General features: G+C 39.0%; 1 protein-coding gene across 1 annotated transcript; it reads left to right on the forward strand.

Moving 5' to 3' along the window:
* Positions 1-12,556: 12,556 nt before the first annotated feature.
* Positions 12,557-14,414, forward strand: LOC146624929 (gap junction Cx32.2 protein-like). Its single transcript, XM_085364209.1, has 2 exons — positions 12,557-12,844; positions 13,536-14,414. Exons 1-2 carry the CDS (start codon positions 12,557-12,559, stop codon positions 14,412-14,414), a joined length of 1,167 nt encoding a protein of 388 aa, XP_085220335.1.
* Positions 14,415-14,662: the final 248 nt, after the last annotated feature.

Consider the following 14,662-nt stretch of genomic DNA (forward strand, 5'->3'; position numbering starts at 1 on the left):
TCTCTGCATTGAATCATATCTGTTATTAATCTCTGTCTCTCTTCCACAGCATGTCTTTTATCCTGTCTTCCTTCTCTCACCCCAACCAATCGCAGCAGATGGCCGCCCCTCCCTTAGCCTGGTTCTGCTGGAGGTTTCTTCCTGTTAAAAGGGAGTTTTTCCTTCCCACTGTTGCCAAAGTGCTTGCTCATAGGGGGTCATATGATTGTTGGGTTTTTCTCTGTATCTATGAAGCGCCTTGAGGCGACTTATGTTGTGATTTGGCGCTATATAAATAAAATTGAATTGAATTGAATTGAATCAGCTTCCACGGGTATTTGAGAACTTGTGGGGTGTTTTTATAGAGCCTATATGAGATGCCATTAGGTCCTTGGGCCGATGCTGCTCTTGCCTGCTTCACTACCTTCTCCACTTCACTCCATGTATGTGGTCTTATGTCCATTTGGTGTTCAGGTGCCTGGATAGGCAGCATATCACTCGGAATGGTGACTGGCTCATGCCTCTAATCATCAGAGTAAGTTTTCCTCAGTTGATCTTCCATGTCTTTTATGGGCATTTTGAGGCACCCACTCTTCTCTTCAGCAAATAGACTCTTAACAAAAGTTGTATGGGTTGCTGTAGAAAAGGGTCCTTGTCCGTTCTTTCTTCTTACGTTGTCGTCTGAGGTGTTCTGCTCTTTGGAGCTTTGTAAGTTGTTGCTTTATTTCCTCCTGCAGGGCAATGAGTCCCTCCCTTTCTGTCTCATAGGCCCCCCTCCATTGTTTCCTCAGTTGTCTTCTGTCTTTCACTAATGTATCAACTTCCCGCTGAATCTGATCTTTCCTACTTTCCATCTTCCTTTCCCTTGCTGGTAGTGGTTTGGCTAGACTCAGTGTTGGAAGATTCTGTTGGCCTTTTCTGGATGAGCTCTGGACTGGAACGCAGTGTTGATTGTGGCTGGCTAACATCTATACACAAATGTGTTCCTAGCTGTTGGTGGCTAAACTCCAAACTAGGGGCTAATATTAAATGGCCGGGCCCTGAGCTAGAATCTAATATTGAGTGTGGCTGGCTAAGCTCTAGACTGGGAACTGCTACTGGTTGGATTTGACTGAGTTCCGATCTGGAGACTATGGGGGACTCTGTATGACAATGAACTTCGAAAAGGGTGCTGATATCCTGAGGACTGTGGGGATTCTCCTGCCTCTGGACTTCAATCGACTGATTTGACTTCTTAAAAAGTATGTGTTAAGGAATTTTTATTGTTTTATTTGATTATGCTTCAAATGTTATGTTATACATATTTCACCAGACACAGCTTTCTGTTGAAACAGGAAGCTGACCCTGTGACGCTGACAAGAGATCAGTACAGAAATACATATCCGCAGAAGTTGACTTGCATTATATTATTCTTAGAAATTGACCTGCAACACACATACTCTGTGACACACACACACACAGATTGCATGCAGACAGACATCAGGACCTGCGTGACAGGAAATGTGATTATATTTGCATATTGACGATGTAACCTATAAAAATAAACGAATACTGCAGTTCGGTGTGATTTGCTCTGAGCTTTTCACCCGTGCAGCAAGTTAACCTACACAAGTGTCTCATTGTTGTTTATTCACCTGACTGTTTGTTAACTGTAAATCTCTGACAATGTGTCAATGTGAGGCCCCTTTCTCAGCTCGCTGAGGCACTTCTTCCTGCCTTGGTGGATTTTAAGGACCATGTCAGTAATTAGTTTTGACCAGCCACAAATGCAGTTCTGCAGCTAATAAATAAAACTAAATTAAGGCTGATCTTACTGTATGTACTGTACACTTTCTCTTCAATCAAAGAAATAAGCAAAACATTTTGAACAATGACCTGTATTTTTGAAAATACTACACATTTGTAACAATGGACTTTCAATTCAGGCTTCCAAAATATACATGAGTCATATTTGTACAATGCATCTCTTGAAAAACATTCCACAACATTCCTCAAAGTTATCTGCTGTAACCTGAATTCAACATTGTGGGGCCTTATGACATTGCGCTTATGTAAAAAATAGTTTTTTAAATGTAAGAGCCATAAGGTAATATGGCAACAGGGGTGTAATTATTAAAATGACACAAAGAAGAGACTTAAAATAACATTATAACCCACAGGCGCACAACCAAGAGACCTAAACTGATTAGTATTGGCTTGCTTCTATTACTAAACATCACAATCACTAATACTAGATGATGCAATCTGTTTGTAGTGGTGCACCTTGGGAAAAAAATTGCAAACTGGTGAAATTGGTGCAAGGCACCATTTCCATTGAGAAAAATGGACATTCAAAGTTTGATTTTTTTTTTTAAAGAGCCATGGCTTGAAAAGTGAAAACTGCAGTAATAAAGGCCCCAAGTTGAAAAGTGCCAGAAAAATAAGTTTCACTATGTACTGCAACTTTACCAGTGCTGGCTTAAAAGAAAGGATGGTACATATTCGAAGAGGTAAACATGTTGTTCCCACATCATAACTGGAAAACTGTTCAATCGTACAGTCTGGTCCTGAAAACCTGGGCCTTCTTTGAAAGGCTGTTCCTTTTGAGCTCCATAACCAGTTTCTATAATACCTCGAAGGTATACTTTTCCAGTGGGTAAGTGAGGTTCAAAGTGTACATTAGTCCAAACAGCATTGCAGCTGCTAGGGTATAGTTATCCAAATCCTGCCAGACTCTCTGGCCTTCAAGGACTATCCCGATGTCCTCAGGGCTGCCATTGGCATCTCTTGACTTTATGATGTAAATTCCCATGTGTCATGGTCGCTGTGTGGCAGGCAGGATGAGGACCCAAAATGCAAACTCACGGACTCAGGGGATAAACTCAAAATGCAGCTTTATTGCTGACAGGTGACAAACAAAAGCAGTGATACCAAAGCAATACAAAACTAAACTACACTGGGAAAAGCTAATTGTAACATATACCAGAAGACACGGGGAGAACCACACACAGCATGAGGGAGAACGCGACGCCGAACAGAGGGAGACGCAGACAGAAATACACAGAGGGTTAACGAGGAAAGTGGGAACACACGGGGAACACAGCTGACACAGATAACCATAACGAGAAAGGGCGGGGTGAACATAACACTGACGGGAGACGGGCAGAGTCAAACAGGAAGTACAGAGGTTCAGACAGGAGGAGAGAGAGCACGGGGAAAACACAGACATAACGGGCTGGGGAAACATGGAATAAAACATAAGGAGAGACGAGGGCTCACAGATACACAGAGGGGCACACAGGGGGTAAAAGCCACGAAGGGAAAACACTTAGGGAACAACACAACAGGGCAACTCAGGAAACATGGCCTAAATAGGGAACAAAATACAAACATACAAGAAAACTAAGAATACTGGGCCAACATGGCCCAGGACCATGACACCATGGTTGTATCCTTATTAGATCGTTGGATAATGGCTTCATCTGTGGCCTAGTAAATGCAGAATTCCAAAATTTAATTAAACAGAACACTGGTCAAAGAACATTGTACCAAATCTTATTTTAATCTGTGTCACTAGTCCAAAAAATGTTAACATTAACACATTAGGTGAAAAAAAATGTATTCATTACAGCATGTGATTTGAGTCCTCAGAATGCTCAAAAAGGTAATGCATTTCTGAAGTGAAATCTCCATGCAAAGAAGCAGAATACTGTCAAAGCATAGAGAGGTGTTCAACTATGAACTCCACACATACTTCTAATGCAGGTAAAAGAAAAAAACAAACAAAAAAAAAACGCACCCATGGTAAATTGTGAAAATCCCAGGTGATTCCTGGCATAGAGTGACAAGCAGCATTTTGTTAAAATTATTATTTTCCCTAAAGTGTATACAGAAATTAATTTTTTTTCTTACCTGGGCCGTGGGCTCCAGAATGTTCTGAAGTCTTCTTCCTATTTGTCCTCCTCGCCTTTTGAAGACCTTTATTAGTTTGTCAGATAGCACATCTATCTGCAAGAGTAATATGGACTGCAGTGGCATGGTGGTAATGCGCTTAAACTCTGCATTTATCTAAAAAGAGAAGTTGTCACATAAAAATGCTGTCAAAATCTCAAATCTCACAAGGTTACATCCACACAAAGTTGTTATTTTTTGTCATATTACTATTTATTAGCTATGGGTCCCATGTTGCTGAGCAGTTCCATAGTTGCCCTTACTTCCATACCACCCAAAGCCTGTTTGCAACCACAGCAGTTGCCTCCTTCTGGCCATTTTGCAGTTCTGCCAAATGACCCAGAAACTACATCTATTATTGTCATATACACATCAAGGTCTTTCATCAATACTTAGTTAAATTAGTTAATTTGACCTTTCCAGAAAATTTACCTTACAGAATGTGAGATAACATATGCAAATCTTCACTAGTAAATAAAAGAATGTTATTAAAACCTTAACTGTAACACCTCTATGTAACAACGCTAGAGAATTGTTCTGAAGCAACACCAATCTGCCCTTCAGCAGGGATAAGCACCATATATTGATACAGAAAAAATAAATTTAACGTATTTATATTGTCATTATTTTTATCTCTTTAAGCCCTCCTCTCAGTCTCTCTATAAATCAGTTAAAATAATTTGTTGGGTTTTTGTGTGTCTTTAACATGTTATCAGTAGATTACATTCACTGCCCCAGAACATGAAATAAAGCCCCACGTCATGCACTTCCTCTCCTAATGAGTACTGCATAGGTGTCATGCCCTAAATAAACCGACTTTAGTGAAGACACCCCCCCCCCCCCCAACACACACAGAGCCCACCCCATGGCAAACTAGCTTATTTAACTGTTTAACTAAAACATTTTAGGTACAACCAGTTAACTAAATGGACACAAGTTTGTTAGTCTGTATTCACTGAGAAAAAACAAGCGAATGTGACTGGGCACGCACTGAAAAAAGGCTAATGCACATAATATTGTCCCGCAGCTTAAGCTAGCATTATCGTTAGTTAACTTAAGGAATGACTTGTTTTTTCCATTATGTTGCTCAACAGCAATTCATGAGAAAAACTTCCCCATATAATGGATGTTCTCTTCGTTTCCTCTCAAACATGTAGTTTTCAGTTTACCTCGACAAAGTAAAGCTGAGCACCAAACGTAAACGAAGCGAAGACAAAAAATGGCGGACCGCCACAGTGAATTTTCCCTCGCAGAACACACCCGGGGGGGTGGGGGGGGGGGGGGGGGGTGGAGTTTCAACAGAAAACATAACTATTTTCTGTGATTTTGATATGACTGGTTTTAAAAGACTGAACATCCTTCTAAAACAAGTGAAAGGCGTGAGACTTAATTATGTTTAGACCAAAAATATAAATGATTCATGTTGGATATATTTACTGTATTTTTACTAATTTAACAACCTCATCATTGCATTAGTCGCTTTATGCTATAGCATTACGCTTACATTAGCTTGAAGCTCAAGGTCGTCATTTTATTTAATTTCTTTTTCTGGGCTTACAAACAGGACACACAACATTTAGATAACCGTTACACTGAATCTTGGGTCTGCGTTGAGTCTTCCAGCTGCTGACTACAGAAGCTAGATTGACCTTTCAGCATGTTTATAGCGGTTGTGGCTATGTGCTGGTAATGTTACCATGTGTGAGCAGTCACATTGGCAGCAGACATGTTTCAACAAACTAGTCATATCCCAGCCCTACATTAGCTTGTTTAATGGTTAAGACACTGCAGGTACCACCACTTACTACAGACACCGATGCAAGTTTGTAATAGTCTGTTAATTTAGACTGAAAAAATATACAAACAATATTAACTCACATTATATATGTTAATTACTAATTTGCTTATCGCATAATTTCGGTTACCATTAGCTAACTGGAGCCTAACATTGGCCTTTCATGGTTTTCGATAAACAGCCCACATACCTGTAAAATAACAACACCCCAGTAAAAGTCCACATACAGTGGGGCAAAAAAGTATTTAGTCAGCCACCGATTGTGCAAGTTCCCCCACTTAAAATGATGACAGAGGTCAGTAATTTGCACCAGAGGTACACTTCAACTGTGAGAGACAGAATGTGAAAGAAAAATCCATGAATCCACATGGTAGGATTTGTAAAGAATTTATTCGTAAATCAGGGTGGAAAATAAGTATTTGGTCAATAACAAAAATACAACTCAATACTTTGTAACATAACCTTTGTTGGCAATAACAGAGGTCAAACGTTTACTATAGGTCTTTACCAGGTTTGCACACACAGTAGCTGGTATTTTGGCCCATTCCTCCATGCAGATCTTCTCGAGAGCAGTGATGTTTTGGGGCTGTCGCCGAGCAACACAGACTTTCAACTCCCGCCACAGATTTTCTATGGGGTTGAGGTCTGGAGACTGGCTAGGCCACTCCAGGACTTTCAAATGCTTCTTACGGAGCCACTCCTTTGTTGCCCGGGCGGTGTGTTTTGGATCATTGTCATGTTGGAAGAACCAGCCTCGTTTCATCTTCAAAGTTCTCACTGATGGAAGGAGGTTTTGGCTCAAAATCTCACGATACATGGCCCCATTCATTCTGTCCTTAACACGGATCAGTCGTCCTGTCCCCTTGGCAGAAAAACAGCCCCATAGCATGATGTTTCCACCCCCATGCTTCACAGTAGGTATGGTGTTCTTGGGATGCAACTCAGTATTCTTCTTCCTCCAAACACAACGAGTTGAGTTTATACCAAAAAGTTCTACTTTGGCTTCATCTGACCACATGACATTCTCCCAATCCTCTGCTGTATCATCCATGTGCTCTCTGGCAAACTTCAGACGGGCCTGGACATGCACTGGCTTCAGCAGCGGAACACGTCTGGCACTGCGGGATTTGATTCCCTGCCGTTGTAGTGTGTTACTGATGGTGACCTTTGTTACTTTGGTCCCAGCTCTCTGCAGGTCATTCACCAGGTCCCCCCGTGTGGTTCTGGGATCTTTGCTCACCGTTCTCATGATCATTTTGACCCCACGGGATGAGATCTTGCGTGGAGCCCCAGATCGAGGGAGATTATCAGTGGTCTTGTATGTCTTCCATTTTCTGATGATTGCTCCCACAGTTGATTTTTTCACACCAAGCTGCTTGCCTATTGTAGATTCACTCTTCCCAGTCTGGTGCAGGTCTACAATACTTTTCCTGGTGTCCTTCGAAAGCTCTTTGGTCTTGCCATGGCGGCGTTTGGAGTCTGACTGTTTGAGGCTGTGGACAGGTGTCTTTTATACAGATGATGAGTTCAAACAGGTGCCATTCATACAGGTAACGAGTGGGGGACAGAAAAGCTTCTTACAGAAGACGTTACAGGTCTGTGAGAGCCAGAGATTTTCCTTGTTTGAGGTGACCAAATACTTATTTTCCACCCTAATGTACGAATAAATTCTTTACAAATCCTACCATGTGGATTCATGGATTTTTTTTTCACATTCTGTCTCTCACAGTTGAAGTGTACCTCTGGTGCAAATTACTGACCTCTGTCATCATTTTAGGTGGGGGAACTTGGACAATCGGTGGCTGACTAAATACTTTTTTGCCCCACTGTATATAAAGGGTCTACACTCTTTCTCACTGGTGTGTTAGCTTTAAAATCGTATTTACCTTCAAGTGTAAAACTCCAGATGGTAGTAGATTTTCCAAAGCGAGAGACAAAAATGGCGGACAGTGCAGCCGATTTTTCCTTTCCAGGGGGCGGAGCTTGAGGATAAAACACGACTAACTTGTTTCTTTTCAACATGATTTGTTCTAAAAGAATGAATATTCTTAAAGAATATGTGAAAATTAAAAGACAAAAATATGTTTAGATGGGAAATTTAAATTAGTCATGCTGGATATATGAAGTAATTCTATGCAAATTCAACAACCACCCTATTGCATTTTTTTCAGTGTGGGTCGCAGTGGTGGAAAATAGAGTTGTCTGGCTTTAATACCTTCTCCTCTCTTGGTAGTGGATCATTTGTCTCCTTGGGTCACTTCTTCTATGGTGAGTTAGATTGCTTCACTTCCTTGAAACATTTTTTCAGACTTCAGGGTGATGAATCATCAGATTACTCCCTGGTAAGAAGCGCCCACCCACACTCACTAGCAAAATGAGACATGTGTTGAATTGGAAGCAAGAATTTCAGCATTTTCCTACTAGTGGGGTTAGTGAGCTAGTTGGTGCTAATTTAATAGGGACATACTGTACTTTACTACACCATAAACATATTAACACTCACAGTGTAAGTGACTTTGAAAGTTTTTAGTGGGGCACCTGATTTAAAATTTATAATTTAATGCAAACCGAGAGACATCCCAATTACATCTCACTTAGGACACATGATTCGAAGTCTCTTTTGTGCCAACAAATATCTCAGCATGTTTCTTTTTCAAGTACCCAACTATACCCCAAATCTACAATGTGGACATTGGGAAATTATGATTTAGAGTGTGAGTTGATAGAAAAATGGTGTTGTTTTATAATTATCAGCGCTTCCTTTATAGAAACTGATTGAATGGGAGGTGATGAAATTTGTCATGAGATTCATGATGCTGTGATCAGCAGTTTGTACATGTCTGCTTAAGTCAGACCAAACCCACAGGCCTCAGACAGGAAGTAGTGTCTTCCTGGTCAGTTAAGTTTGATTTTCATCTGCCTCCACTCTGGTTCTTGGATGAGCTCATGGCAGAGATCTCTTAATATCTGAATTATAGGTGAGTACATTTTTTGTTCCCACATCCTTGACTTAAAACACCTGTTCATTACTGTAAAATAATGTTGAATTAAACTTTTCAGTTTCTTTAAGACAAATAGGTCTCAGTTCCTGTTTAACATCTTTGCACATTTTTGATGACGCAGATCTATTCAGAGACTTGCTACATCCCTATTTAATGCACTGTTTTCAAAGCTGTAGTTTTGGGTAATGGACCTGTTAAACTTTAAACTTAATCAAAAATTAAAGTAAAAGATTCTTTTCTGTCTCAATTCTGTATCATCCAAACAAGTCATAATACCTACCGGACCCACTCTGAGTCTTATTCTGAGTTTTCTTTTTCTAACTGTAACCAAATGTTTTCTAATGCACCACTTCTTGGGTTTCTTTCTACAATAATTTAAAGTCTCTTCTTATGAAGTAAAGTTTATTGAAATAGCGTGAGTAATTTAAAGAAATACATTCATTTCTTATATAATTTCAATTGAAAAAGTACAGGGTCTCTACAGTAGCCTTTAATGCTTGGATGAGAAGCGGTAACCAAAACGTTTGTTTGGACTAGTGCTTGCATTATATTCATATATTTCTTTTCTCTTTTTTTTAAACATAAAATTAACAAGTCACATTAGATAGTAACAGATATTAATAAAATATTAGATAAAGAATTCATTAATTTCAATGTTTTTTTCTTTATATTTACAATACAGCAAAAAATACAGTATAATTACTGACACAGTACACTGCACTTGCTCCCAATTTTGTTCCATTACATTTCTCGTGTCTGTGTTTACCAGATTATATGTGCAACTTATTTTCCCCATTCAACAGTAGCAGACTTTATGCTTTGATTAGATTTTTTTTAATGACAATTATATTTATATAGTACTATATTACATCAAAACTGTATGTCGTTAGCACAGAAAATAAAGAAACACAAAAAGTAAGTTTACAATCCCGTAAGGCAGTGAAAAACATCAGAATGAAACAAAAACAGAACAGAACAAAAAAACGTAAATAAAAAGGTTTTTGAATGTCCACAATCCCTGAATGGTAAATGGCCTGTATTTGTATAGCACTTCACTTAGTCCCTAAGGACCCCAAAGCGTTTTACACTACATTCAGTCATCCACCCATTCACACACACATTCACACACTGGTGATGTCAGCTACATTGTAGCCACAGACACCCTGGGGCGCACTGACAGAGGCGAAGCTGCCGGACACTGGCACCACCGGGCCCTCTTGACCACCACCAGTAGGCAACGGGTGAAGTGTCTTGCCCAAGGACACAACAACCGAGACTGTTGGAGCCGGGGCTCGAACCGGCAACTTTCCGATTACAAGACGAACTGCCAACTCTTGAGCCACGATCGCCCGAAAACAACTTGGAAGCATACTTTTTTCTGATTCTGGTAGCAGTTCAAAGATCTCAAGCTTATTAGTTTGTGAAGAGATTTTAGATCATCAGAGAAAAGTGAGGACAAACAACTATCTGTCATATTCATAAGAATGGTGGAATATAGAGTTATTCTTTATGACAGCACCAAGTCGGAGCATGTAAATGTTAAACAGTAATGGACCAAGGACAGACCCTTGAGGAACCCCTGAATAAAGTTTTATTTTTTCAAATCTAAAACTGATGACTGAAAAATAAACACTTCCACCCTTTGGATACGATGTGAGCCAATCACCACATAGAACCACTAGAAACCACGTAGAATCACTAGTGATCAATCTTTGCTCACTAGTGATTCTATGTGGTTTTTCTTGAAGTGGTGTGGTTACCTCACATATAAAGGAGGCAGGGAAAATGTCTGACTTTAGGAAGATGTTAAACTTCTTTTAGATCTTCAGATTATTATCAGTAGTATTAAAAGCAGTAGTAGTATTAATAGTTTATCAGGGATTAATCGATTATCAGTGAATAAAATAAAAGCAGAATTAGACTGGTTATTGTTTACCAGTTGGGAGATGTAGGATTGTCTGGCTGATTTGTTTTTCAGTGTTACAGCAGTAGATTTTTTTATAGACTATAAAATTGGTTTGTAAATTGTGGATTGCATACATTAATAGATTTTTACAGGAGTGATGTGGTCAATAGTTTGATAAATTGCATGAAAGTTGTCCATCATTTAATCACATAATAACAGGACAAGTAATGTGCAATTTGAAAAAGGTTCACTATTTTCTTTCAAACAGCCATATCACAGTCTAACAGGAGGATATAAGATAAGATAAAACTTTATTAATCCCTCGGGTGGGTTCCTCTGGGAAATTCGGATATATAGTACTTGTTATGGGTGGGATGGGGGGTTCATGAGGAGCAGCCCCAAAAGCAGACTTGGGAGAGAAAACGAAGTATAACAAAAGGCGAGCTCTTTATTTAAGGCTGATATCCAAGCAGAAAAACAAGGCAAGGCAAACTGAGGCAAAAGACTGAACTAAAACCTAAACTGGGATCAACTAAAGCTAAACATGTAAACTATGACATGAACATGAACATGGCCTGAACAGGATCATGCAAAACTATGACATGAGGTAAGCAAACAAGAGCATGACCATGATGTCATGATCCTGGGTCATTTGATCCACCGTTTTGAATTTTAATGTATTTTGACGTTTATGGTTTATTTTTAAGTTCTTCAGGTTATCTAAGTTCATTTCTATTATGCTTGGGTTGCCGTTATAGTTTATTTTTTCTGAGATTCCCCTCGTGTCTTCACCCCTGTGATTATGTCTCAAGTCTGACAAGACAAATTACACAGAGGAGAAGAAAAGTCTAATAACTAAGGAGACATAGTAAACAAAGTAAAGTAAAATTTAGTAAAAATATAGTAAGACAGCAGGAATAACGTCAACACTTTATAATGTCAAAAACTTTATGTTAAAACAAGTGACTTATGACAAGGAAATCACAAAGGAAATACAGTGGTCTCTCGCTATATCGCGGTTCGCCCGCCTAGCTGTTTCGTGGATTCTTTTTGTGTGCAATTTTGCATGCTTTTTTTTTGTACAGCACATTGTGTGCTGCGTCCTGATCGGCTGTACACCAAGCTAAGCACTAAGCTTGTCAAATTTACATAAATCTTCGATCGCTAGCAGTGTGACTCTGAAGTTCTGTACTGTATGTTTGTAGGTTTTCTCTCCAAGAAACACATCAATGTCGATGAAACTCTACTCCCATGTTCAGATCCTGAAAACAGGGTTTGATATTTGATTTCATTCTATAATACTAGACATATTGTTGTATGAAGGTTTGAACTTTGACAGTGTATAAAATAAAAGAGAAAAGTGTTAAAATGTTCATGCGTGTTTGAAAAAAGTGTATAAAGTGTGTAGTGAGGGGTTTTGCAGCCTTAAAACATATATAATAATTGTAAAAACAAAAGCTGGCTACTTTGTGGATTTCATTGCGGGTCATTTTTGGAACATAAGTCCCGCGATAAAAATGAGGGATCACTCTAATAAAAGTTTATGATGATCATAATTTTTCTGAACATCACAAAAATATATTTCATAACTTGTTAATAATCAATTATCATATGACCACAAAATATGATCACTAATAATATGCCAATAGCATCGGGTGATGACTATAGGTGTTAAGACGGAAATTAAAACGATGGAACAATAATTCATAATGCTGTGCTGTTGCCATTTTAAGGAAAAAAATTTTTTTTTAGACCAAAATGTCTTTTTAAACAGCTGTTTTTGTGTGGTTGTGTGTTTGTAAGAAAATCTGTTGTCACGGTTCTGGGTCAGTATTGACCCAGCATTCTGAGTTCTGGTCTATTTCTGAATGAACGTTTTGTTTCTCTGGTGTTTTGTTGATGATGATGATTATTATTGTTTGAGTTCTATGTGTTATATTCGGTATGCCTGCTTATGAGTCTACGTCTGTGTCTCTGTCTGTCGTGTGCTTCCTGTTTTATTTTGTAGGTCTGTGTCCCATGTCAGTGCGTTCAGCTTTGTGCTCTCCCTGTATCATCAGTGTAATCAGCGTCAGCCGTGTCTCCCAGCTGTTTCCTCTTCGCTCCGTTCACCTCTTGTATTTAGTGTCTGTGTCTTCCCCTACTCGGTGTCGCGTCGTTAACGTCTGTTCATCCTCTTACCTCCTCCATGCTGTGTGTTTGTCATGTTCCGGTTCTCCAGCACCACTGTTTGTAAGTTTTTGTTCAGTTTTGTGAGTCATAGTTTATAGTCATAGCTCATGGTTTTGAAGTCTAAGGTGTTGTCATTTAGACCCAGAGTGGCTGCTGTGTGAAGATGTACCTGATTCTCAGAGTCAGGTACATGCTGAGCATGCTGAGTTAGACATTGTGTAAGCCTTTGTAAGTTGATTCAGATTCTTTTTGAATGAAACTTTATTAGGTATTGTTTGTCTAAAAAAGAAACATTTGCTTAAAATGACCACAGCACACCATTATTATTATTGAGTCATTTAAATTTCCATCTCACTATACACACACACACACACACACACACACACACACACACACACACACACACACACACACACATATAGAGATATATATCTATAGATATAGAGATATATATCTATAGATCTATAGATATATATATATATAGATATATAGATAGATAGATATTATATATATATATAGATAGATAGATAGATAGATAGATAGATAGATAGAGATATATATATAGATAGATATATATACACACACACACACACACAGAGAAAAAGAGAAACAAAGTAGAAGAACATATTGCAAATTGTTTGGTCTGAGTAGAGTGAGTGTGATGAGGGATAGTCAGACCATGGCTCAGACTGGTGGGTGGGATAGTGATTTAAGTGTACTAACTGTGTTTTTCCTCCATATATCAAATTAGTTTTCAGCCATGGGAGACTGGTCTTACCTGCTGACACTGCTACACAAGGTCCAATCTCATTCAACTATAGTGGGCAAGATCTGGATGAGCGTCCTCTTCCTGTTCCGGATCTTTGTCCTAGGTGCTGCTGCAGACAATGTTTGGGCAGATGAAGTGTCAGAGTTCTACTGTGACACTCAGGAACCAGGATGTGAACATGCTTGCTACAACTGGAAGTTTCCAATATCCTTTGTACATTACTGGGTCCTGCAGATCACCTTTGTGTCAACTCCTACCCTTGTCTTTCTGGGATATGCTGTACACATAATTCATAAAGAGAAAAAAATGATGGAACAGCTGCAGGATGGTGTTGATGGAATTAAATTAAAGAAACGTAAATATACGGATGATCGTGGAAAGGTGAAGTTAAAAGGGACACTCTTTTGCACGTATGTGACACAGCTCTTTTTAAAGATCTTCCTGGAAGTTGGATTTAGTGTGAGCCAGTTTTTTATCTTTGGTTCTCCATTCATTCACTTAAAGTTCCACTGTAAAATGTCTCCTTGCGCCGAAATGGCTGGTGCCCAGTGTATGGTCTCCCGTCCCACAGAGAAAACGATCTTTATCTTTTTTATGCTTGCAGTTTCAGGCATTTCAGTACTCCTGAATATAATGGAGATCATTTACTTGTGCTGTACAAGGAGAAGAGATAACAGGAAACAGTTTTTATGTGAACAGCATGAACTCAGTTCACAGTACCAGCCATTCAGTGGAGCTGGCCAAAACACAAATCGCCGTCATGGAGGAGTTCCATTGTTCACTCCGCCAGCTCGTGCTAAGACGGGACTCAGCGCTAATGAGAACCACAGTGATTCCATCGTTAAAGAGAAGGATACCTGACAGAAAGGATCTCTGAGTAATTATACATAATCATTTGACAGAATCTGCTCTTATTGAACTTTTTGTAACTAACTTTAAACATAAGAGCCTTGTATGATGATTAGCAATATGAATTATTTCTGTTATGCATTGTTCAGAAATCTGTTTTTTAATCCACTTTAAAAATATTTAACAATCATTAATAAAAAACTGATTATCATTCCACACTCTTCTTTGTACATTGACACTGGGCAGGATAGCCTATATTC

The sequence above is a fragment of the Diplotaxodon limnothrissa genome, linkage group LG10 (genome assembly GCF_057381915.1).
Source record: "Diplotaxodon limnothrissa isolate DT_005_m linkage group LG10, D_limnothrissa_male_GT1.1, whole genome shotgun sequence".
Lineage (NCBI taxonomy): Eukaryota > Metazoa > Chordata > Actinopteri > Cichliformes > Cichlidae > Diplotaxodon > Diplotaxodon limnothrissa.

Excerpts from the sequence above, each read along its gene's own strand:
- LOC146624929 (XM_085364209.1), top strand. The coding sequence starts at position 12,557 with ATGCCTGCTTATGAGTCTACGTCTGTGTCTCTGTCTGTCGTGTGCTTC. Across the intron at positions 12,845-13,535 it reads GTTCTCCAGCACCACTGTTT|TTTTCAGCCATGGGAGACTG; the intron begins GTAAGTTTTTGT and ends ATATCAAATTAG.